At 41.1% G+C, this 25,062-nt stretch overlaps 1 protein-coding gene across 1 annotated transcript in view; it reads right to left on the reverse strand.

Moving 5' to 3' along the window:
• Window positions 1-25,062, reverse strand: part of LOC124720189 (neuralized-like protein 4) — a 296,164-nt gene that overhangs the window by 134,851 nt on the left and 136,251 nt on the right. The window contains 1 exon segment of the mRNA XM_047245512.1: window positions 12,364-12,464. Within this exon segment, the coding sequence (XP_047101468.1) occupies window positions 12,364-12,464 (101 nt within the window).

Genomic DNA, 25,062 nt, shown 5'->3' on the forward strand with positions numbered 1-25,062 from the left:
TTTGGACACACTGTGCCACTCTTCCTGCACAATGAAAGATGAATACTGGTGCATTATCTACACCTACATTTATACTCTGCAAACCAATGTGAAGCACACGGCAGAGGATAGTTAACACAGTACTACACGTCAGGAAAAATAAGTGCTCAAGTGCCTCCTCAAATGTATCGAGGGACAGGCAAAATTACGTTAATGAAGTAACTTCTCCCGGCCTCTGGTCTATTTTATGCATGACGCAATACAGGTAACCACTTCATTCAGTATGGATTTTATCTAACAGAAGGAGACCTTTTGCGTTATTGTTGCAAGCATCACATTGTATAACATACAGCAATAAAGCTTTGTCACCTCATTTTAAATGACAGCATAAGCAAAATAGAGATTTCCGTAAGATTTCTGCAAAGACAAAAGTTATTTAAATTACTCATCACATACTTTAATGGGAACACTACGGTCTACTGATGTAAGAATGACTATTCTATTGGAAAACTAATTCTTTCAAAAATATTGTCTACAAAAGAAACTTTCAAATTATAGAAACACTGAATATAAATTTTACATTAAGTTAAAAAATATTAATTTAAGTAACAAATACTATTCTTTTGTACCATTAAGTTGCCAAAAATGTGGTGCGAACAACTAGGTTACAGACAGACACGAAACGTGCCTACTGCAGCTTTAGCCAGTCGTGTTTTCCGTGTGTTCAGATGTTATTCAGTGGTTTATGAACTATCAACACACAGAAAGATAAGTACATTCACTTCATACTTGTAATTATTTCTTCCCAGTTGTACGCATGTGGTGCAACATTGGTTTGAAGTTACACAAAAAATGCACTTTTAATCATGCAAGCTGAACTTAATGGTTACAGATTGTCTGCGAAGGAATATTACGTGCTGTAATTAGCTTACACGTGAAACTTCCCGGCAGATTAAAAATGTGTGTCACGTGCACACACAGGAGATGAGGTGCTGGCAGAACTAAAGCTGTGAGTACGGGTTGTGAGTCATGCTTGGGTAGTTCAGTTGGCAGAACACTTGCCTGCAAAAAGCAAAGGTCCCTAGTTTGAGTCTCAATCTGGCACACAGTTTTAGTCTGCCACGAAATTTCATATCAGTGCATACCGGGCGATAAAAAAAAAAAAATCAGCATAAATTTGAAAACTGAATAAATCACGGAATAATGTAGATAGAGAGGCACAAATTGTTGACACACATGATTGGAGTGACATGGGGTTTCATTAGAACCAAAAAAATACTAAAGTTCAAAAAATGTCCGACAGATGGCTCTTCGTCTGATCAGAATAGCAATAATTAGCATATAACAAAGTAAAACAAAGCAAAGATGATCTTTACAGGAAATGCTCAAGTTGTCCACCATCATTCCTCAACAATAGCTGTAGTCGAGGAATAATGTTGTGAACAGCACTGTAAAGCATGTCCGGAGTTACGGTGAGGCATTGGCGTCGGATGTTGTCTTTCAGCATCCCTAGAGATGTTGTTCGACCACGGTACACTTGCGACTTCAGGTAACCCCAAAGCCAATAACCTCACGGACTGAGGTCTGGGGACCTGGGAGGCCAAGCATGACGAAAGTGGCGGCTGAGTTACACGATCATCACCAAACGACGCGCGCCAGAGATCTTTCACACGTCTAGCAATATGGGGTGGAGCGCCATCCTGCATAAACATCGTACATTCCAGCAGGTGTTTATCAGCCAGGCTGGGGATGATGCGATTCTGTAACATATCGGCGTACCTCTCAATTGTCACGGTAGTAGTTACAAAACCAGAATCACGCATTTCCTCCAAGAAAAAAGGCACGATAGCGGTAGATGTGGTAAATCCAACCCATACCGTGACTTTCTCGTCATGCAGTGGCGTTTCCACGACAGTTCTAGGATTTTCGGCAGCCCAAATTCTGCAGTTGTGGGCGTTGACAGACCCTCGGAGTGTGAAATGAGCTTCATCGGTCCACAACACGTTACTGAACTAATCGTCATCTTCCGCCATCTTTTGAAACGCCCACACCGCAAATGCCCTCCGCTTCACTAACTCGCCAGGTAACAGTTCACGATGCCGATGGATTTTGTACAGATAGCATCGGAGGGTAATCCAAAGTGCCAACCGAACAGTAGTGTATGGAATGCCGGTGCGACGTGCGACTGTACGAGCGCTGACTTCCCCGTGCACAGACGAACCCGCAACAGTCTCCATTTCTTCCTGAACTGTAGAATGTAGACAGTTGGGAATGTGGGTCTCACAGGAAGCATGCAAGGGGTAAGTCGCTGCAGTCACGATATTCATCTGTGTCCTCTGTGGCTCTGATGGATAGTGTAATTGCCATGTAAGCAGGAGATTCTGGGTTCGAGTCCCGGTCGGGGCACATGTTTTCAGCTGTCCCCATCGAGGTATATCAACAACACCTGTCAGCAGCTGAGGGGGACCGGCAGCGGTGGGCTTCGGGGAGGGAGCAGCATGCCGAGTAGCAGTCTGACGTTTCCGTAATACTGTCGATATTCCGACCCGGAGTTTCCGTCGCTTAAATGAAATATGAGCTTCGTAACTCTGTCATTTCCCACCAATGGCCCCATGGCCGTAAAACAGATTTTTGCCCACTGTCGGCTGCTCGAGAAAATCGGTGAACGAGCCTGTCCTATACGAGGTGTTCTGAGACGAGTAGTCAGTGTTCGGGAATACGATGGGAATGCCAATTTGAAGTGAGAAACTTTGTAAGGAAATTTGCCCTATCCTAAATGACTAAAATAGCACACATTTACAGCAGCAATGAATATGCAGATACGGTGTACGTTTACTGCTTCTGCGACAGTAGTGCTCCTGCTGCTGCAATCTCAGAATACTGTCGGAGTCTTCCGACATGTCAAATTCCTGACTAGGTTGTTTCAAGAGTTTTCAGCATTCTTTCTTTCTTGCTTTTTTACAAAGCAGGTATTCTTTCGAGTTCCCATTTTTCTTCTGAACATGTAGTTTGACAACCTACAGCTACACACTGGCAAAACGTGCAGCGTACTCCCACTTCTGGCACACGGCGACTATACACGTATCTACGTGCCACAATCTACCATACCTTCCTGCATCGTCGGCGTTGTCATTGTTGCCGTGAGGCACCGTTAAACCAAGAGGAAAGGCACATCGATCTTAGAGCGTGAGATATGGTAACCTTAAGTCATTGACAACACACAACGGCCACGGTAGCACCTGATTCCAGAATAGCTGCAGTAGTTAGGATCTACCAACTACCCCCTCTTGGCCTGGTCCCCAAAACTTAACTCTTAACGATATCCCTTCGAAGCAAATTGTCACAACGGTCGTCTATAAGGGCTTTGTACGGCGATAAGAAATGTTACAGTTTACGGAATAATAACAGATACAAAAAAAACGGTCTCAATACCGCGTCCCTTGTGAGATGCGTATAGATTTATCCCAGAATTGACTGCTCTGTAGGTGTACTCAATTTAATGACCACACTTCACTTCACTATCCGCGATTTCGTGTAACTAAATGTCCTTTTGTTACTCTGATTCTATACCGCAGTTATTTAAAAACTCGCCCCTATATTTTTTCACTATGCACAATTAGCACTTCTTCACTTGTTTATTTCTAAGAGTAAGCGAAAAAAATGACGCCGTATCATCAGCTTCGTCGATATAAAGCAAAAACACCTCAATATGCCCAATTTTACCTCTTCTTATAGGATGGACTACCTTACTCATTAATTTACTACATATGATTTCCAATAACACTAAACAGGTATCGCCATTACATTTTAATTGTATTCAAAAGCATATTATTATTATTATTATTATTATTATTATTATTATTATTATTGTTATGACCGACCAAATCTTAACAAATCGCGCGGCGTGCGTTTTTAACGATAACTTTACGCTATTCAAGTTCCGTTACAGTATCTTGACTCGTAATGTTACACGGCCCCCCAGACTGTGATGTCTTGAAGAGGTTTCCAGACACAACAGGCTTATTTTTTGTGTACTGTGACAGGAGAGGGTATTTGTTTCGGCGAATCCACTCACTCTCAGATTCACTCAACAAGTCAGTACATACATTGTACAATATTTAAGTTGAGTTAATGGGCCTAGACAAAATGCCCTTAACTAAATTCCACATTTGTTTTTAGGTTGTCTTAGAAGCACTTCGCACTAATCACTTCATATTCACACCACATTTTTTTTTCTTGGATGAAGCCCTCAGTTCTTCAACCGACTGTGCAAGGCAGGGATCACAGCCGGGTTCGACGATTGGCATCCTAGGCCAAAACCCTTATCAGGCCACTTGTTTAACCGGAGAGGATTTGGTCCTTTTCTTTTCCTCTTAATTCCACTTTCAAATCATCCATCCTCGCCGTACGTATTTATCCATTGGTGCTTTTATTTAGTCCACTGAGTGTAGTCTTGGTATCATTCAGTGTTTCTTGAATCTATATTTTGCTCATTATTGATAATACTTCTTCAGGCCTATGTGAGGGAACAAGCCTTTAATTACATCAGTATCACAATGTGCCAGGAGGTAGCTCCCTTCATGAGGTATTTTCATTATTTTATATGGACCTGTATATAAATATTGCCATTTCTTATTCAGTCTTTTCCTGGTTGATGCTTTTGGGTGATTTCTCAATAAAATTTCTTCCCCTACATCATATGTGACTACTTTCTTCACATTTTTATCAAAACGGGTTTTTCTCAATTGTGCTTGATGCTTCAGGTTTTCGTAGACCTTCTTCACCATATCTTCTTTCTTGGTAATCTTTTGTTCTATTGCAGGTAATTTCTTCAGCCATTCTGGCACAGTACTTTCACCAAATACTATTTGGTTAGGTGAATAACCTGTCGATAAGTGTGGTAAGTCATTATACACTTTCTCAAATTCATAAATCCAATCGATCCATTTATAATGTTGTTTGGGCATGTACGTCCGTAAAAATCGGTTCAACTCTCGGAAGATTCTTTCAACCATATTTCCACAAGGGTAAAATCTTGAGATGTAAATGCGCTGGATTCCTTGTTTTTTCATAGTGTCTCTCCATACTTTACTTGTATAATAAGCAGCGTTGTCTGTCAAGATCATTATAGGTTTGCCAAGCTCAGTTATATAGTAGTTGATAAATTTGCGTAACATGGGTCGAACGTGGAGATTTTTCAAAGGATATAATTTCACATATTTTGAAGAGAGATCATAGAAAGCCAATACATATTTGAACCGTCCACGTGTCATGGGACATGGCCCACAGACGTCACATGACACCAACATTAAAGGTTGTTGTGGGATGATAGGATGTAATTCTATCCTCCGACAATAGTTTATGGGTTTCGCCTTCTGACATATTTTGCACTTCTTAATAATATTTGTAGCTATACGTCCTAAATTTGGATGATAGCAGTATTGTGCTATTTTGGCTGTACATTTAGCGGCACCAAAATGACCCCAATTCAAGTGAGTGTACCATACTAGTGATTCTAAATATTTATTTGGAACACAAACTTTCCAAACATCTTCTTCATCCTTCCTCCAATACAATATTCCGGATTTTAATTGATACTGTTCTTGAGAGTGACTTAGCGTTTTGCTTTCAACAGCATGCCTAATGGCTTTCCACAACTTATCAACTTCTTGCAGTTGTGGAAGACTTCGAGATAGCTGTGAAATCTGCCTCTCACAATATTGCCTTGATAAATTCATGACTTTAAAGTCAATAGTCCGTTCTTCACACTCGTCAGCATTCTTTCTTTTTGGTAATCTTGAAAGAGCATCGGCTATGATGTTGTCTTTCCCTCTGATGTATTTGAGCATAATATCATATTCTTGCAGTAGCAAGGCCCACCGGGTTAAACGTGAATGGAACATCCTTCCTGTTAAAATAAAAGATAAAGCTTTGTGGTCGCAGAATACAATGATCTTCTTTCCATATACAAAATAGCGAAACTTTCTAAGGGACCAGACCACGGCCAGTACTTCCAATTCAGTAGTACAATATGCACGTTCACAGCTAGAGAGTGTTCTGCTGGCAAACCCAATTATCTTGATGGTACTGATATCTTCTGGATTGTCCATCTGGAAAAGAGTGGCACCCAATCCTGTTTCAGAAGCATCCGCAGCAATATAAAAATCTTGATCAAGTCTCGGATGATGTAACAGTGGAGCATTAGTCAAAGCATTGCGGATGTTATCAAAAGCTTGCGTGCATTCGGAATTCCACTCCCACATGACATTTTTTCTTAACAGCCGTAACAAACAGTCTTGGCTTCCTAACTGATTGGGTAAAAATCGTCGAAAAAATGAAACTAAGCCGATAAATGACTTTAATTTCGTTCTATTCTTTGGATAAGCACATCTGTTAATCGCATCCATCTTTTTAGGATTTGGTTTTATCCCTTCAGGAGTGATTATATGTCCAAGAAATTTCAATTGGTTATGAGCAAACTTGGATTTGCTCAAATTTACAGTAACTCCGTATTCCAAAAATTTCGCAAAAACTCTTCTTAATAAGTCCAAATGTTCCTCCCAAGTTTCAGAAGCAATTAGCAAATCATCCACATATAAAGTAACTTCATTCAAAAGGTCTCTGCCCAGTACGGTATCTAACGCCGATATGAAAACACCACCGCTCATTTTCAACCCAAATGGCATGACAGTAAACTGGTAACTTCGGCCCAGAAAAACGAATGCAGTATATTTTCTAGATTCTTTCGATATTCTGGTTTGCCAATATGAACTACGCATATCCAAAGAAGTTAAGAAGCGGGCACCATAAAACTTTTGTACTAACTCTTCTAGGTTCTCCGGTCGCATTTGTACAGGTATAATGATCTTATTGATCTCTCTGGCATCCAACACCAATCTGATGTCACCATTGGGTTTAATTACCGCCACAAGAGGGTTACAATATTCAGAATCTGAGGGCTCAATAATACCCCATTCTAACATTTTATTGATTTCCTTTCTGACTACTTCTTTCTTTGTCCATGGGATAGAATAGGAAGTACGACAAAAGGGTTTATGTGCATATGTCTTTATATGATATTCAAAGTCTTTTATTATACCCCGACATTTGCTAAAAATTGACTGATATGCTTCCAACAAGTAGTACAGTTCATCCCTTTGGATTTGTTGTTGTTGTGGTCTTCAGTCCTGAGACTGGTTTGATGCAGCTCTCCATGCTACTCTATCCTGTGCAAGCACCTTCATCTCCCAGTACCTACTGCAACCTACATCCTTCTGAATCTGCTTAGTGTATTCATCTCTTGGTCTCCCCCTACGATTTTTACCCTCCACGCTGCCCTCCAATACTAAATCCCTTTGGATAACAGATAAATATTCTGATTCTAACACCTTTTCCTGCAATGACATTTTATCCATCATTTCTTCAGAACATTCAATAAGGCATATATCATACACATTTTCATCATCAATACTGACATATTTTACCATTAGATTCATACACAATTGATTTGGAATTACTCGGCCCTTTCTCAGGGTGGCTGTCAAAACATTACCATTGGAATTAAATATACATTCACCTTTCTCTAAATTAATGATTGCACCGGTCTCACATAAAAAATCCAAACCCCAGATACATGGTACTGTCATTTTAGGAACAACCAGGAATGTACTTTCTATTTGAGCCCCCTGTATTGTAACGTCAACACGTACCTGTTTCACAACTTCTTGCATTTTTGCGCTGAACGCGCCAGACATGGTACATCCTGTGAGAGGAAAAGTGGGCATTTTTACCCCTCGGCTTATCTGTTTTAAACAGTCCAACGTCATGACACTAATAGTTGCTCCAGTATCAATTAATATTTCAACATCAACATTATTTATACTTGTTGGAATTATTGCCTGTAAAATTTGTCCACATTTATTAGAAACTTCAGGTTTTTCTTCAATTAATTCATTCCTTATATCCTGATCATTATTGTACCTTAATACTCTCAGTTCAAATTGATGCCTGCCTTCCTTCTCCTTTCCAGTCATCCTAGGAAGGCATTTGGTGACTGGTATTAGTTTAATCTATCTCGTTGAGTCATCGGTGGGGGTTCATGAACTTCCACAATCCGTACAGTATGATCCGAGTTATGGTATTCACCCCGTCGCACATTGGAGGCTCCTTCGCCCATTGGTATAACTCCTTGTGCTGGATGAGGACTCGAGGCATTTGTTCCATCCTGCCGATGAACATTATGCTTCGAATTATCTTCCCAAGGTCGAATGCAATTGGGTTCATCACTTGGGTACCTGTTACTCTTATTAATATCACTACTATGCACATTCGCGTCACCATATCGAGGTTTACCTCTAGCACAGTAAGTATCTCTTCTATATTTATTATAATCATTGTTTTTATTGCAACCATAGGATGAAGATTGTCCACACTCCTGTGATGCGGGTTTGACCTGGTTTTCGGTATTATTATTATCATACGTTAAATTATTATTATAATTATTCGTATTACTATGAGTGTGAGTCGACATTTGATTACTACTCATTTGTCTTGCGTCTTCCATAATCATATCTATTGAGTCAATCACCGACAAGAATTGTTCTACATCGTGGTCAGGAACATTTATTAACTTTTCACGTATATTTATGGGCAACCTTCCCTTCAAAATTCTGATCACTTCCTTGTGAGAAATTGGATCACTCCAATAACATGTCTTATTTATGTACTTTTCAAAATACTGCCTTAAAGTACTCCTTTTACTGTTAAAATACTCAGGTTGGTAAACCTCTTTTCTTAATTTCTCTTGTTTACTCGACGACCAGTATTTAGCTAAAAAAAGTTGTTCAAACTCAGCGCAAGTATGGCAACTTTCACTTACTTCGGCGGCCCATAATGCGGCTTCTCCGGTAATTTTGGGTACTATAAATTGAAGTCTGTCGTGTTCTGACCAGCTACGCGGAAATATTCTTTTGAAATTATTGATAAAGATTTTCGGATGCAAGTTGTTCTTTTCAGTGGAGAATGTTGGGAATTGTCTACTTTTAAAAATACTGTTCTCCACCTTTAAAGAAGACAAATATCCTCGCTGACCAAAAGAATCATCATCTTTACCAACCGAATCATCAACTTCCCAATGCAAATTTTCACCACAAGTGTACTTCGTATTATCACATGTTTGGTTGTTTTTCGACCTATTCTCCGAACGTTCGTCCTCTGTCAACAAATTTTGTGATGACTTTCGCTCTAACTCCGCCAATTTATGATTGGTTTCCTTTTGCCATTTAGGTAACTCATCAACTATTCTCTCTTTTATTTTCTGAATTTCGCTAGTGAAGAGCTTAATTAATTCATCATTTCTACTTAGGTGTTCATTGATATTTTCATTTGGCTGGGATCCAATAGTAGTCTTAACCTTGTCTACAATTTCATTTCCTTTTATTTCTATCCATTCAGTTAGATCTTTGTCAAGTCTTTTAGTTTGATCTACTAAATACTTGTCAATCCCCTTACGAGCATCAGACTCAAGCTCGACTATTTGTTTCGAAAGCTCTTCTACCTGTGCGCTAGCATTGAAACAGCTGCTTTCACACTTAACCATCCTATTGGACAGGCCATCATAACTCTTCGAAACTACCTCATATTTCTTTTCTACGTCATGAAGTTTTCCCATTAAATTATTATATTGCCTTTCTAAGGTGTTAGAAAACTCTACATCTAGTTCTCCAAATTTCGCATTTAATTGAGTCTCCCAGTCCACCTTTAATTCTTTGTTAGTATTTTCCAGTATATAATCAAAGGTGTTCAGTTTGCTTTCCAAAGAATCCATTTTAACTTCTAATGAACCAAATTTGGCCTCAAATTTTCATTTAACTTTTGATTGTCCTCTTTTAATTGCTTATTATCTTTTTCTAGTGAACCAAGTCTTCCATTCATTACACCCATTTGAGTATTTATTGATACCAGCATATCAAACATTTTTTGATTAATATTTCCATTTTGAGGATCAACTTGCTGATCTACTTCCGAAACCTCAAGATCTTTATGTTCTCCCACGCTGCTTACCTTACTTTTCATTGTATTTGAATCTCCTAATGGCTCTAAACCAATAACTGTATTATTATCTGTACATGTCTCCTGTCCCACATTGAGCTCATGGGATGCATCATCCCTATCCTCTTCACTTTTCTCACTCTCTCTACTCATTACTCTACTCAACTGCACATTATCATGTATTCTTTTCGTTCGTTTTGACATGATTATTCACTACCAAGACATACACTTATTTTCACTATGTATTTATATATATTTATCTTCCGAAATCACAAGTCTCAACTTCCTTTTTTTTTTTTTTTTTTTTTTTTTTTATAATTATACAGTTATTTTAATCATACCTGGTAGTATCGCTCACTTTTAGCGATTATTGAAGAATACCTCTTTCATTGGACAGACTCACTGGCTGCTACAATATTTTCCAACTCTAGGGTTCGTGAATCCGGATGACACTCGACTCGATGCAGCAATCCTCCTCGATCGAGCCCCATGTTGGGCGCCACTTCTACCGTATCTTCCTTCGCCGTCGGCGTTGTCGTGGTTACCGTGAGACACCGTTATACCAAGAGGAAAGGCGCGTCGATCTTAGAGCATGAGATATGATGACCTTAAGCCATAGACAACACACAACGGTCACGGTAGCACCTGATTCCAGAATAGCTGCAGTAGTTAAGATCTACGAACTATCCCCTGTTGACCAGGTCCCCAAAACTTAACTTGTAACGAGATCCCTTCAAAGCAAATTGTCATAACGATCGTCTATAAAGGCTTCGTACAATGAGAAGAAATGTTACGGTTTATGGAATAATAACAGATACGACCAAACTGTCTTGTCTCTTCTGCTTTATTTAACATAACTTCGTTCACAGTTTCATTTCGCATTCATCACTCATTCACCGAAACCCTTTGATGAACAGTTTTGGTTGCATAACACCAACAGTCAATGATAATCATACAGCTTTTCCTTTTTATAAATTGAAGCCCGCTCTCCGTGATATATATATATATATATATATATATATATATATATATATATATATATATATATATATATATATATATAAAAAAAAAAAAAAAAAAAAACGGTCTCAATACCGCGTGCCTCGTGAGACGCGAATAGACTTATCCTGGAATTGACCGCCCTGTAGGTGTACTCAATTTAATGACCACACTTCACTGTCCGCTATTTCGCGTAACTGAATGTCCATTTGTTAGTCTGATTATACACTGTAGCTATTTAAAATTCACCCCTATATTTTTCACAACGCACAATTAGCACTTCGTTACTGGTTTTCTTTTTTTTTTTTTTTTCTCTAAGAGTAAACGGAGAAAAAAGAAGCCGTATCATCGGCTTAGTCGATATAAAGCAAAACACCTTAAGGGGGAAAGGGTGGTCACATTACTTATTGTACGCTCCTCGGAACTATCGGCATCGGACTGAGCCGAGAGCCGTTTGCAATGTAACAGTACTTTGACTACCGCGCCTCCACCAGAGCAAAGATGTGATTTACGATCGCGCATGCAGAAGAGCGCTGCACCAGTGACAGATTTTTGTAAGTAATTTTGATCTTTTTTTTTTTACTTTCGCGTAGGTGCTTGTTTTAACAACTAGTTCGTTACTCTCTTGTTAGCTTGTCTTCATACGTTTAAGACGTGTATTTTTCGGCGTTGATGTTAAAGAGTGATTTTAATTGGAAATTAAAACTATATTACGAAACAAACACACGGCGTTTTCAAGTTATTTCAGTAGTGATTCGCAATGGTTATCGCCAAATTTATAAATTAATCCAGACAGTGAGAACTTCAAGAAATTTTCATCAGACGGAGAACAAGAGGACCGGCGAACAATGAAAAAAAGGACATCCTACAAGAAAATCGAGAAGTATTCCAGACGCAGCCACAAAGACTATATTATAATAGATACTACGTTTCTGACAGAATTATAAGGTAAATTTCAACTTATTTCTGATGCTATTTCCTTACAGTCCCTTTTTGTAGTGTTCCGGAACCGGTCTGCCATCCACGATCAAATTACAGCAGTATCTCAATCAGTAATACGAAGTCCGCTTTATCCGTAACTTATTCCATCAAAATTCAAAACCCAATCAGATTTTCTATTTTGTATTTTCACGGCAGAACCCCAAGGAAAGGAAACAGTACATCAAGTCGAGACATATTCCTTCTGACTGACCACCTCGATCCACAACTTTCAAGATGTTACAGCAGAAAATAGAGCCTAATTCAGCACGACCGACGTTCTCGAACACCGTGCCATCCAACAGGGAGGAGGTCACCCCGTTCGAGTCCACACGCGCCCTCCGCCGCACGCCTCACCTGTGGCAGGAGTCGGCGGGCACCGCCGTCTGGCTGCTCGGGCCCAGCGTCTCGCTCGCGTTGCCGCCGCCCACGGTTGTCGGAGTCGTCTCCGTTGTCAGCTGTTCGCAAATACAAATACCGTGAGTACACTGCCGTACGGATGTGAACGAATAATATCTATCGACACATACTACAAACAGTGAGCAAGTGAACTTCGTACAGCCGTAAGACAGGAGCAAACTGTGATAAACGGAGTGGCTTATATACACAGGCTCTGTATATCCTGCAACATTCCCAGCACGTATATGCCGAGATGTGGTGGACACTATAGCATAATTTAGCCCCTGCCACTGATTTTGGATACGGTGAAGGAAAAGGTTTTCCCAAAGGATGTAGAAACTCATCAGGCAGGCTCACGTTATGTTCCTCAGATGAGGGCCGGATATATGGCACCGACAGGAAAATTTTCTGAAAAATATTACAGAGTTATGAGGAGACAGGATTTCTAGCCAGTTCTGCACCAGTTACATCAGATTTCAGGAATTTATTTCACTTTACAATGGTAACGCACAGTTGCCAAATATCAACAGATTGTCCGTAATTGTTACAGGAGTATGACATTCACTACAGAGTTACGAGAAGTGATATTCCAGAAAAATCGGAGAAGACACTGTTTACATTTCACTAACCGTGTGCTACTGAAATGTTCTATACACTGTAATTATTTCATTCCTTAGTAGGCAGCAAATCCAAACGAATCCACAGGTTTTTAAGACAGGTTATGCTCAGCGATAACAAAAATTTTCTTGTTCAACATGTGAGAGTTTAAAGAAGAGGAATAAAATTGCTTTTGAAGCAAGCGATGTCACGAGGTTTGAGGCATTCGCCCATAAGCTGTTGTGATTTTTCTGTCCAGGTGACATCGCAATATGTGCGGTGCACCCATTTATCTGTATTTAACAATGCGCACCTCCCTGGCACTATTATAGCAATGGCTGTCCCTCTAAACTTTTTTTTTTTTTTAATTATGCGAGGATTAAATTATTATACATTCCTGAAATTATTTGTAAGTTTGTGATGTCATCTGTCTTCAGTTGTTTTATTTGTCTCTTTAGAATCCATAAAAACAGCATATATAAGAACGGATTTACTCAATGTTGATTCTTTGTCATCAGCTGTTTTAGGTATACATGTACTGCCTGTTGGTGACACAGGAAAGTTTTTGCCAGGCCGGGACTCGACCCTGTATTTCCCGCATATTGCGTGTGGTCACAATAACCACTTGGGATGCCCGTGGACACCCCACAAACTGGTCTAAATATACACATACCACACTGTCTGCATCCCCTCACGCTTGCAACATTACTCGGATTCCCACAACAGAAAGAATCAGACTGTGTGTTCAACGTGATTATTGTCATTTTGCCTGTCTGGGTTTTAATACTTATTTTACAATGTCATTTCTTTATACATGCATCATGCATGCATGCATGACTGTAGGCACAGACACTGTTAAAGAAGTGCAAAATAAGATCATAAGTATTGTTTTAAATGAATATAATAGAGGGAAACATTCCACGTGGGAAAAATATATCTAAAAACACAGATGATGTGACTTACCGAACGAAAGTGCTGGCAGGTCGATAGACACACAAACAAACAGACACAAACATACACATGAAATTCAAGCTTTCGCAACAAACTGTTGCCTCATCAGGAAAGAGGGAAGGAGAGGGAAAGATGAAAGGATGTGGGTTTTAAAGGAGAGGGTAAGGAGTCATTCCAATCCCGGGAGCGGAAAGACTTACCTTATGGGGAAAAAAGGGGGTATACACTCGCGCGCGCACACGCACACGCACGCACACACAGACTGGTGCCTGTGTATGTTCGGATGGATGTGTGTGTGTGTGTGTGTGTGTGTGTGTGTGTGTGTGTGTGCACGCGAGTGTATACCCCTTCTTTCCCCCTAAGGTAAGTCTTTCCGCTCCCGGGATTGGAATGACTCCTTACCCTCTCCTTTAAAACCCACATCCTTTCGTCTTTCCCTCTCCTTCCCTCTTTCCTGATGAGGCAACAGTTTGTTGCGAAAGCTTGAATTTTGTGTGTATGTTTGTGTCTGTTTGTGTGTCTATCGACCTGCCAGCACTTTCGTTCGGTAGGTCACATCATCTGTGTTTTTAGATATATAAGTATTGCTTTAGTTATGTTGAGTGTATATTGCTTTAGCAGTATCTGAAAATTACAGAAATGTTTCTGAAGCACCCTTGATATTTACTAAACTAATTTTTAGCTTTTTCCTCTTCAGATGATTTTTTCGTTTACAATCGTTTTTATTCCTCGAAAATCCTCTTTATTTAGAGTCAGACAGTGACTGGAATGTAGCGGTCAGAGGCCTGAATCGGAATTCTAATTTTTAAAATTTTCTGGGGGGAGGGCCCCCAAGAACCCCCTCCATACTTGCCACATAATTTCTGACAGCTGCTATGGTAATGGATCCCTAAAACCCACTGTGCTGTGCGTGCAAAAACTTAACTGAGCAGTATTTCATTATTTAAAGCATTAAAAAGCAAGAAACTATCCTGTGTTCCAGGACTAATAGTTTCTTCGTTGGGGAAGAGATTCAGACAGGCTGGTGAATGTTAAGAAATAGAGGCAGGAGTACTAAAGCTGTGTACGTCTGCAGTTACTTTTTTACGATCACCTGTAAAGACTGAGGCACCTGCCGTACCTACGAAACAATTTTCCGACACCCTCCCCACAAAATGTTATGCCGAAGAACTGAAACTAGCCTCGACATCGTCTCGAAGCTTTTCGTTACTTTGGAAGTGCTGTCCTCTCCCAGCCACTTCTTCAGTTCGGGAAACAATTCCGTAAGTCACTCACGGCATCGTCACTCTTAAGGTTTTTTCAGTGCGACTGGCTCGTCCTCCAAAAAACGAATTCCTGCTGCAAGACACCCGACGGCTAGCAGAAAATGAAAGATACTTCGCAATTCCGTCTCTGCGGAAGAATCGATCGGAGAGGCCCGATTTACTGACTGCAGCTCGCCAGAGACGGAAGCCCCTAACGTGGCAGTCACGGGAGAGAGTAGTGCGGGAGATTCGCAGTCGCCTACCGCCCACACCGCCTGCCGCTCGTCCGCTGCCCGTACCGTGCAATTGAAGTCAGGAACAGGCAGCGGGAAACCTCATACGTCAGGGGGAAGATCCATCGATAGTGATATTAAGGCTCGGGAGAAAAAATGAGAAGAGCCGTAATACCATTTCTCAACTGCCCTCCCTGGTGCCTCTCCTTCCATCTTTGCTACGCTTGCCCTCATTACAAGTGGGTGTGTCCCGTAGTGGGATCTGCATTACCTGGCCTTCCCGTCTGTAGATGCCGATTCGAGAAGTGGCCACAACCTGGCGAAGGGGCTGTCACGGTGGCCCTGCCCCGGAAAATTTTTTAGACGTCAGAAGCCCGATTTAGGCCTCAACGCAATATTTCAGTTGATTTTTAGCCAAAAATAAAGAAGATTTTCTAGGACTAAAAACAACTGTAAATAAAAACTTCAGGTTAACTGCAAAAGGCTAAATATTAGTTTAACTTTTTCATTTTCCTTCTTACTGCAATCGTGCTAAGCAAATCTGGGCTACTAGTACTCTGAACATTTACAAACACTTCCACCCGATTAGTTTTTTTTGTTTCACTCGCCGTTTAACTGAACGACACCACCTGTGCCACACACGTCTTTATCGTAACTTATCAATCGACAAAGGAACAGACAAAACATCTATTTCCTTGCATTTTTGGGAAAACCACTAAAAAAACACGATATACGCAGTGTTTTTGAATCCTAAGAAGACTAATAAAAATCACCAAACGAAGATAATGTCACAAAATCACCTAAAATTTCATCTGCCTTTGACACTTTACTCGTGGCAGGGGGACGGGGGAAATTAATAGCAATAATGAAGAAGACGGGCATTAATATCATCGAATCAGTGCGTGTATTATTAACATGAATAGATAGGTCAAATGAACATCTTGTGACATCACTTCATTGGGAAAACTGCAACACCTTACAGACAGGCGCCTCGAGATTGTGACATTGCTCGGATTCAAAGCAGTTTTGTTACTACCTTTCAACCTGTGGTGGTGGTGGAATCGTCCACAAACAGGTTTAGTGAGTACTCGTGAAGACAATCATTACAATCTATAATGATTACTGAAATGTACACAATATGTTTTCTAATGTTTTAAAACATCAAATTCAAAAATGTCGTTCTTTAGTACGACAGTGATTTGAAAAGTTCTCAGAATTACCACGAGAGATCGGCGCTGACGCGGCAAGTTGTTCGCGTGATATTCGTTGGACTGTTGCCTGTAAACACGTGCCACGTCAGTGCTCTCGGAAGAGAGCCGTGACGGTGATGTGGCTCTGTTGTTTTTCCCGCCTAGTGATTTGCAAAGATGCGAAAAAAAATTGAGATTCGAGCAGTGATTAAGTACTTCGAACAGCAAGGTATGAAAGCAAAAGGACATTCGTGCAATTTCTAGAATACACTGGGGGATTCTGCCCCTTCATATTCAACTGCTGCCAAATGGACAAATGAATTTAAATTTGGTCGGGAGAGCTTAGATGACAGTCCTCACAGTGGTCAACCGAGATTTGTCACTACTCCAGAAATCATTGCAAAAGTGCACAAAATGGTCACAGAGGATCACCGATTGAAAGTGCGTGAATTTGCTCGCGCTTGCCAGATCGCCACGGCAAATTTACACGAACTAAGGTATGAATTGCTGCCACACCTGCCTTATTCACCTGATATGGCTCCATCAGAGTTGCATCTTTTCCCAAAACTGAAAATTTTTCTGGTGAACAAACATTCACTTCAAATGAAGAATTGATAGCCGGAGTTGACAACTATTTTGCAGGCCTGGAAGAAACTCATTTTCGAGATGGGATCACAGCATTGGAACATTGTTGGACCAAGTGCATTAATCTACAAGGAGACTACATGGAAAAATAAAAAATGTTTCAGTGATGTATGTACTTTTTTTCTAATACGTTCCAAGAACCTTTCAAACTACCCTCGTAACTTTCCATAATTACATAATTAAGTTGATAAATCCATAACAACTACAGACAATATGTAACTGTTAGCAGCCAAGCCTTTTTAAAGTTATCAACACCCCAGCCCCACTAACTGAATTATTAACTCTGAAAGCCGGGCAATGTATCACTTTCGTGTGTGTGTGTATTGATACCACTACACATTTAATGTCATGAGGATAAATTCTGACAGGGTCATTACACAAAATGAGGACAAACTGCACAAAACAATCCAAGACAGATTAAGGAGCAAGAAAGACCCAGTTGACGTACGGCCAAAAAATGCACCCCGAGGGAGGTACACACAATAGAAGCTGGAGGAAAAATATTTCCGACTGTGACCTCAGCGCACAGACTATCAGTGTGGGACTGGAAGGGGGAGTTTCAGACGAAGCAGTCTGGTAGCCCCCATCGTTTTGTTTTCCTACCCCAATAGTTAGCAAATTTTTTCCAAATTCATTATATTTCCAAAATACACATTTGTGTAGTATGTATAGTAGACACATGAAAACTTCAAGTTTCATAGGCAGGCTTACCTCTAAATCTAACTTTATCAATCAAATCATTCATTTGATTGTTCTGAATCCACGGTGTTATCAGTTTGGCAAGAGAGCACACTGATTACAAAGCATCATTAACTGAAAATATTCATATAGCTATGAGTACTGATTTTGTATTGTATTTCTATACAATGACCCATACCATTCTCCAGCACAATCTTCCAGCTTTCAAGTAATACATTGTATTTTTTCTGAAATTAATTATCTCCTGTGTCGACTGTATTTCAAGTTCACAGAGGCTACCACTTTTCATTCTAAAATGCAGCTATACAGTTTTGTTAGCTTAATGTTTCTGTACAGTTTGACATACAGCAATTAATAATTAATTTAGTAATTAATAACTACACAAAATTTGCCATAATTTGCAATACGGTGCTCGTACGTGTAAATGAGCAGATTCACAACAAAGAAGAAAAATAATGTCCATGAACTTTGTAAATTTAAAATTCTGTTGGTTCTTGTATTTCATCAAAAACAGTAAATTACAATCTAACCAAATTGTAAAGCATCATGTCATTTTCAAGACAACAGTTTGTTCCTACACCACTTTTTATAAGATCCGCCCCTACCACAAAAAAGTCAATCTGCAGTGAGTTTTCAACTGAACAAGACCTGCGTCTGAGTTAAGTTACTGCACCTAGGGTGAAACTTTGAAACTGTTGCCGGTGTACTGTGAACCGATTAGTGTGAAAAGTTTTTTCTCACGAATATGACTACATGGCGGAAATTAACAGACTTTGAATGTGGAATAGTGGGGGGGAGCAGTTCAGAAACTGGTAGGAAATTCAATATTCTGAGATCTGCAGTGTCATGAGCATGGTGAGAATACCCAATTTTAGGCACTGCATCTGACCACACACACTGCAACAGCGAACGGCCTTCACTTACTGAGCATTTGTGTATAGCTGTCAATGTTAACAGATAAGCAACAATAAGTGGAACAACCATAGAAATCAATGTGGGACAAACATATCCGTTAGGACAACTGTAACATTTCAAGTCAAGATAGATGTAACGGAACTTGAATAGCGTATTTGCCTCTATTGGTTACGGTAGAGAGATTGATCTTTCGGTCCTGTCTGTATATTTATGTATAATATTGTATCAATAAAGGCTGGGCGAGTGTAAAGCTATCGTTAAAACCAAACGCCGCGCGATTTGTTACGATTTGGTCAGTCATAATAATAATAACAACATGCTTTTGAATACAATTAAAATGTAACGGCGATACCTGTTTAATGTTATTGGAAATAATATGTAGTAAATTAATGAGTAAGGTAACCGATCCTATAAGAAGAGGTAAAATTGGGCATATTGAGGTGTTTTTGCTTTATATCGACGAAGCTGATGATACGGCGTCATTTTTTTGTTTACTCTTAGAAATAAACAACTAAAGAAGTGCTCATTGTGCGTAGTGAAAAAATATAGGGGCCAGTTTTAAATAACTACGGTATAGAATCCGAGTAACAAAACGACATTTAGTCATTTGGTCATTAAATTGATTACACCTACAGGGCGGTCAATTCCGGCATAGGTATATACGCATATCACGAGGGACGTGATATTGAGACCGTTTTTTTTTTTTTTTTTTTTTTAAATTTTTTATTATTATTATAATATCGCATAGAGCGGGCTCCAATATATGAAAAGGAGAAAAACTGTATCATTAGCATTGACTGTTGGTGTCAAGCAACCAAAACTATTTATCAAAGGGTTTCGGTGAATGAGTGGTGAATGCGAAATAAAACTGTGAACAAAGCTATGTTAAATAAAACAGAAGAAACAAGACAGTTTGGTCGTACCTGTTATTATTCCATAAACTGTAACATTTCTTCTCATTGTACGAAGCCTTTATAGACGACCGTTATGACACTTTGCTTTGAAGGGATCTCGTTACAAGTTAAGTTTTGGGGACCTGGTCAAGGGGGGTAGTTCGTAGATCCTAACTACTGCAGCTATTCTGGAATCAGGTGCTACCGTGACCGTTGTGTGTTGTCAGTGACTTAAGCTTACCTCATGTCGTGCTCTAAGATCGACGCGCCTTTCCACTTGGTATAGCGGTGCCTCACGGCAACAACGACGACAAAGGAAGATACGGTATACCGTGACAATATCAGTTGGGCCCTAGACAACTGGAAAAGCAGTGTCCAGTCAGCCAAGTCCCAATTTAAGTCGGTAGTAACTGACGGTGGGTTTCGAGTGTGACGCAGATGCCACAAAGCTACAGACCCGGGTTGTCGACAAGGCACTGTACGAGCAGGTAGTGGCTCCGTAATGGTGTAGCCCGTGTTTATGTGGAATGGAATCGATTGTTGAACGGGAACGGTTACATATGGCTAATCGGAGACCATTTGCCGCCATTTGTGGACTTCACATTCCCAAAGAACGGCGGAATTTTCACAGACGACAGTGCACAACGTCACCAGACCGCAACCATTCGCAACTGGATCGAAGAACATCTCGAGCAATTCGAGCGAATGATCTGGCCACCTGTCGAACATTTACGGGACATGACTGAGAGACCAGTTCGTGCACAAAATCTTGCACCGGCAATACTCCCGCAGTTATGGACGGTTATAGAGGCGAAACGGCTCAAAATTCCTTGAGGGGATTTCCGACAGCTCACCGAGTCCGCGCCATTCGAGTTGCCGCATTATGCCGTGCAAAAACAGGTCCGACGCAATACTAGGTGTTCCTCAATTTTTGTTACCTCAGTTATTATTGTTGTTGTTGTTGTTGTTGTTGTTGTGGTCCTCAGTCCTGAGACTGGTTTGATGCAGCTCTCCATGCTAATATATCCTGTGCAAGCTTCTTCATCTCCCAGTACCTACTGCAGCCAACATCCTTCTGAATCTGCTTAGTGTATTCATCTCTTGGTCTCCCTCTACGATTTTTACCCTCCACGCTGCCCTTCAATACTAAATTGGTGATCCCTGGATGCCTCAGAACATGTCCTACCAACTGATCCCTTCTGCTAGTCAAGTTGTGCCACAAACTCCTCTTCTCCCCAATTCTATTCAGTACCTCCTCATTAGTTGTGTGATCTACCCATCTAATCTTTCAGCATTCTTCTGTAGCACCAAATTTCGAAAGCTTCTATTCTCTTCTTGTCTAAGCTATTTATCGTCCACATTTCACTTCCATACAAGGCTACACTCCATACAAATACTTTCAGAAACGACTTCCTGACACTTAAATCAATACTCCATGTTAACAAATTTCTCTTCTTCAGAAACGCTTTCCTTGCCATTGCAAGTCTACATTTTATATCCTCTGTACTTCGACCACCCTGAGTTATTTTTCTCCCCAAATAGCAAAACTCATTCACTCCTTTAAGTGTCTCATTTCCTAATCTAATTCCCTCAGCATCATCCGACTTAATTCGACTACATTCCATTATCCTCGTTTTGCTTTTGTTGATGTTCATCTTATATCCTCCTTTCAAGACACTCTCCATTCCGTTCAACTGCTCTTCCAAGTCCTTTGCTGTCTCTGACAGAATTACAATGTCATCGGCAAACCTCAACGTTTTTATTTCTTCTCCATGGACTTTAATACCTACTCCATTTTTTTCTTTTGTTTCCTTTACTGCTTGCTCAATGTACAGATTGAATAACATCGGGGAGAGGCTACAACCCTGTCTCACTCCCTTCCCAACCACTGCTTCCCTTTCGTGTCCCTCGACTCTTGTAACTGCCATCTGGTTTCTGTACAAATTGTAAACAGCCTTTCGCTCCCTATATTTTACCCCTGCCACCTTTAGAATGTGAAAGAGAGTATTCCAGTCTAAGTCTACAAATGCTAGAAACGTAGGTTTGCCCTTCCTTAATCTTTCTTCTCAGATAAGTTGTAGGGTCAGTATTGCCTCACGTGTTCCAACATTTCTACGGAATCCAAACTGATCTTCGCTGAGGTCGGCTTCTACCAGTTTTTCCATTCGTCTGTAAAGAATTCGCGTTAGTATATTGCAGCTGTGACTTATTAAAGTGATAGTTTGGTAACTTTCACATCTGTGAACACCTGCTTTCTTTGGGATTGGAATTATTATATTCTTCTTGAAGTCTGAGGGAATTTCTCCTGTCTCATACATCTTGCTCACCAGATGGTAGAGTTTTGTCAGGACTGCCTCTCCCAAGGCCGTCAGTAGTTCTAATGGAATGTTGTCTACTCCCGGGGCCTTGTTTTGACTCCGGTCTTTCAGTGCTCTGTCAAACTCTTCATACAGTATCGTATCACCCATTTCATCGTCATCTACATCCTCTCCCATTTCCATAATATTGTCCTCAAGAACATCACCCCTGTATACACCCCCTGTATACTCCTTCCGCCTTTCTGCTTTCCCTTCTTTGCTTAGAACTGGGTTTCCATCTGAGCTCTTGATGCTCATGTAAGTGGTTCTCTTCTCTCCAAAGGTCTCTTTAATTTTCCTGTAGGCAGTATCTATCTTACCCCTCGTGAGATAAGCCATTGTGCACTTCCTGTCGATCTCATCTCAGTAAGTTGGCTATTTATCTATATCAAACTGAAGTTTGAATACTTGAAAAACCAAGAGTTCAGATGACATCGAAGTGCTACTAAAGTGTTTGAACTTCAAGATTTGGCGTGGACTGCATATCCTGCAACCACCACCAAAATTGCGGCCAGTTTTTGACAGAGGCACCGGCCGCTGAGGGCACCTGTACAGGTGGGTCGGGTGGCCCACGAACCGGATAACAGGCTAGAACATTCCCCACAATCCGCATCACTTACGAGTGCCGGCCTTATCGCCTGTGCAGTGAAGGTTTCGTCACACGAGCCACCACAGTACTGCAGTTTCTACTGTCCTTCCTTTCCGCAGACCGGGCTACCGTCGAGAGGAGCGCTACTGTCGACCTTCGAGACACCCGAGTGTGGGCCGAGGAAACTCTCCACAGTACGGCGGTAGCGAACTGCCTGAACCGTTTCGGCCTCGACGTGTCGGCAGGAATTACGAGTGACCACCTCGCGAGACCGGTCGTCGTCCCAAAATGACACGCAGGTGAGGCGTATCTGCACTTCCTGTGGAAGGCTACACCTCCGCAGCTGGAAAACATTCCTCCGGTGAGGCAGAAAATTATTTGCGCGGAGTGTTGCCGTGCACGGAAGGGAAATGTGGATGTTAAATAGTTTAGACGAGAAGAGAACAGAAGGCTACGAAATGAGGTGCTACAGGGGTAATGTTGAAGATTAGATGGCTGGGTCACGTAACTGATGAGGAGGTACTGAATAGAATTGGGGAGAAGAGGAATTTGTGGCACAACAGGCTGGAAGAAGGGATCGGTCGATACGACACGTCGAGGGATCACTAGGTTCGTACTCGAGAAAAGGGTGGTGGATAAAAGTTGTAGGGGGAGACAGAGATGAATACAGTGAGCAGATTCAGAGTGGTGAATGCTGCAGTAGTTATTCGGACATAAAGACACTTGCACAGGTTAGAGTAGCACGAAGAACTGCATCGAGCCAGTCGCCAGACTGAAGCCAACAACAACAACACAATAAAACTAAACTATTTAAGAATCTTAAGAACAAATCAGTATTTCACTGCATACCTAGGGGCTTCTATTAGAGCGCACATGTATTTGACATCGAATTCACAAGCTTTCGTAATAGGTCAAGATCAAGTTTTAACCATTTGTCCCATAAGGCAGCAGCAAATTGATCCTCGTTCGAGTAGCCGGTACGATAACACGTCGATCCAACGCATCTCTGAGATGTTCAAACAGGATTTAGATCCAGGTGTGTCTCGGCCAGTCCAAAAGTTTGACTTTTTTTATCTGAAAATAATTTTTTTAATGACTACAAGTGTGTTTTGAATCACTGTCCTGCTGAAATATCCAATTACACAGCATATTCTTTCTCCCACGTGGAACAATTTTCTTATCTCGAATGTCGCTACAGGATACCATCCAGCTTGCCTTTTATTTGGACTAGATGACCAACCCCACATCTAGAAAAATATCTCCACACCACAATGCTGACACCACTGTGCTAAATGGTCGGTACCTGGTCTTTCTAGTTTTTGAATGTGTGTGTGGTTTACGTGATGGCCGTCCACCATTCAAATCACTCGTCTCTAGGTGGCATTTCACAGTAGACACACATACGTTCAGTTCACAATGCTGCTCCACATCATCCCGGATGCCGCCCGCTCACGCTGCGGGCACGTGACGCGGTAACGAAAGTAGGTATGCGGAGAAGACACAGTCGGCGGATCACCCTAGTGAAGACGTGGGCTGCAAATTGGGAAATCCATTGAGATAAGTGACTGGCCAAGGGCACAGCCTGAAAACAAGTATCTCGGAAATAGTGAAGCTGGTTGTATTTTCATGTGCTACTGTCGAGAGCATCTGTAGAAAGAAGTAGGACAGTGAAACCGGTGCTAAATGGTCGGACACCCATAGTTCTTCACAGAACATTCGGAGGCTGCTGCCGGTGGGTGCAAACCGTTCACTGTACATTGTCGAATGTGGAGCTCCTGAGTAGATCACCCCTACACGTTCACATGTCGACCCGACAACATTGTCAATTATACTACTGGAGTGGCCACAGGACTGTCAGGATTTGACTGTCGACGAATGGAAAGTTTCCAGAAAGAGATTTTCACTCTGCAGCGGAGTGTGCGCTGATATGAAACTTCCTGGCAGATTAAAACTGTGTGCCCGACCGAGACTCGAACTCGGGACCTTTGCCTTTCGCGGGCAAGTGCTCTACCAACTGAGCTACCCAAGCACGACTCACGCCCGGTACTCACAGCTTTACTTCTGCCAGTACCTCGTCTCCTACCTTCCAAACTTTACAGAAGCTCTCCTGCGAACCTTGCAAACTAGCACTCCTGAAAGAAAGGATATTGCGGAGACACGGCTTAGCCACAGCCTGGGGGATGTTTCCAGAATGAGATTTCCACTCTGCAGCGGAGTGTGCGCTGATATGAAACTTCCTGGCAGCTCCCAGGCTGTGGCTAAGTCATGTCTCCGCAATATCCTTTCTTTCAGGAGTGCTAGTTCTGAAAGGTTCGCAGGAGACCTTCTGTAAAGTTTGGAAGGT

The sequence above is a fragment of the Schistocerca piceifrons genome, chromosome 11 (genome assembly GCF_021461385.2).
Source record: "Schistocerca piceifrons isolate TAMUIC-IGC-003096 chromosome 11, iqSchPice1.1, whole genome shotgun sequence".
Lineage (NCBI taxonomy): Eukaryota > Metazoa > Arthropoda > Insecta > Orthoptera > Acrididae > Schistocerca > Schistocerca piceifrons.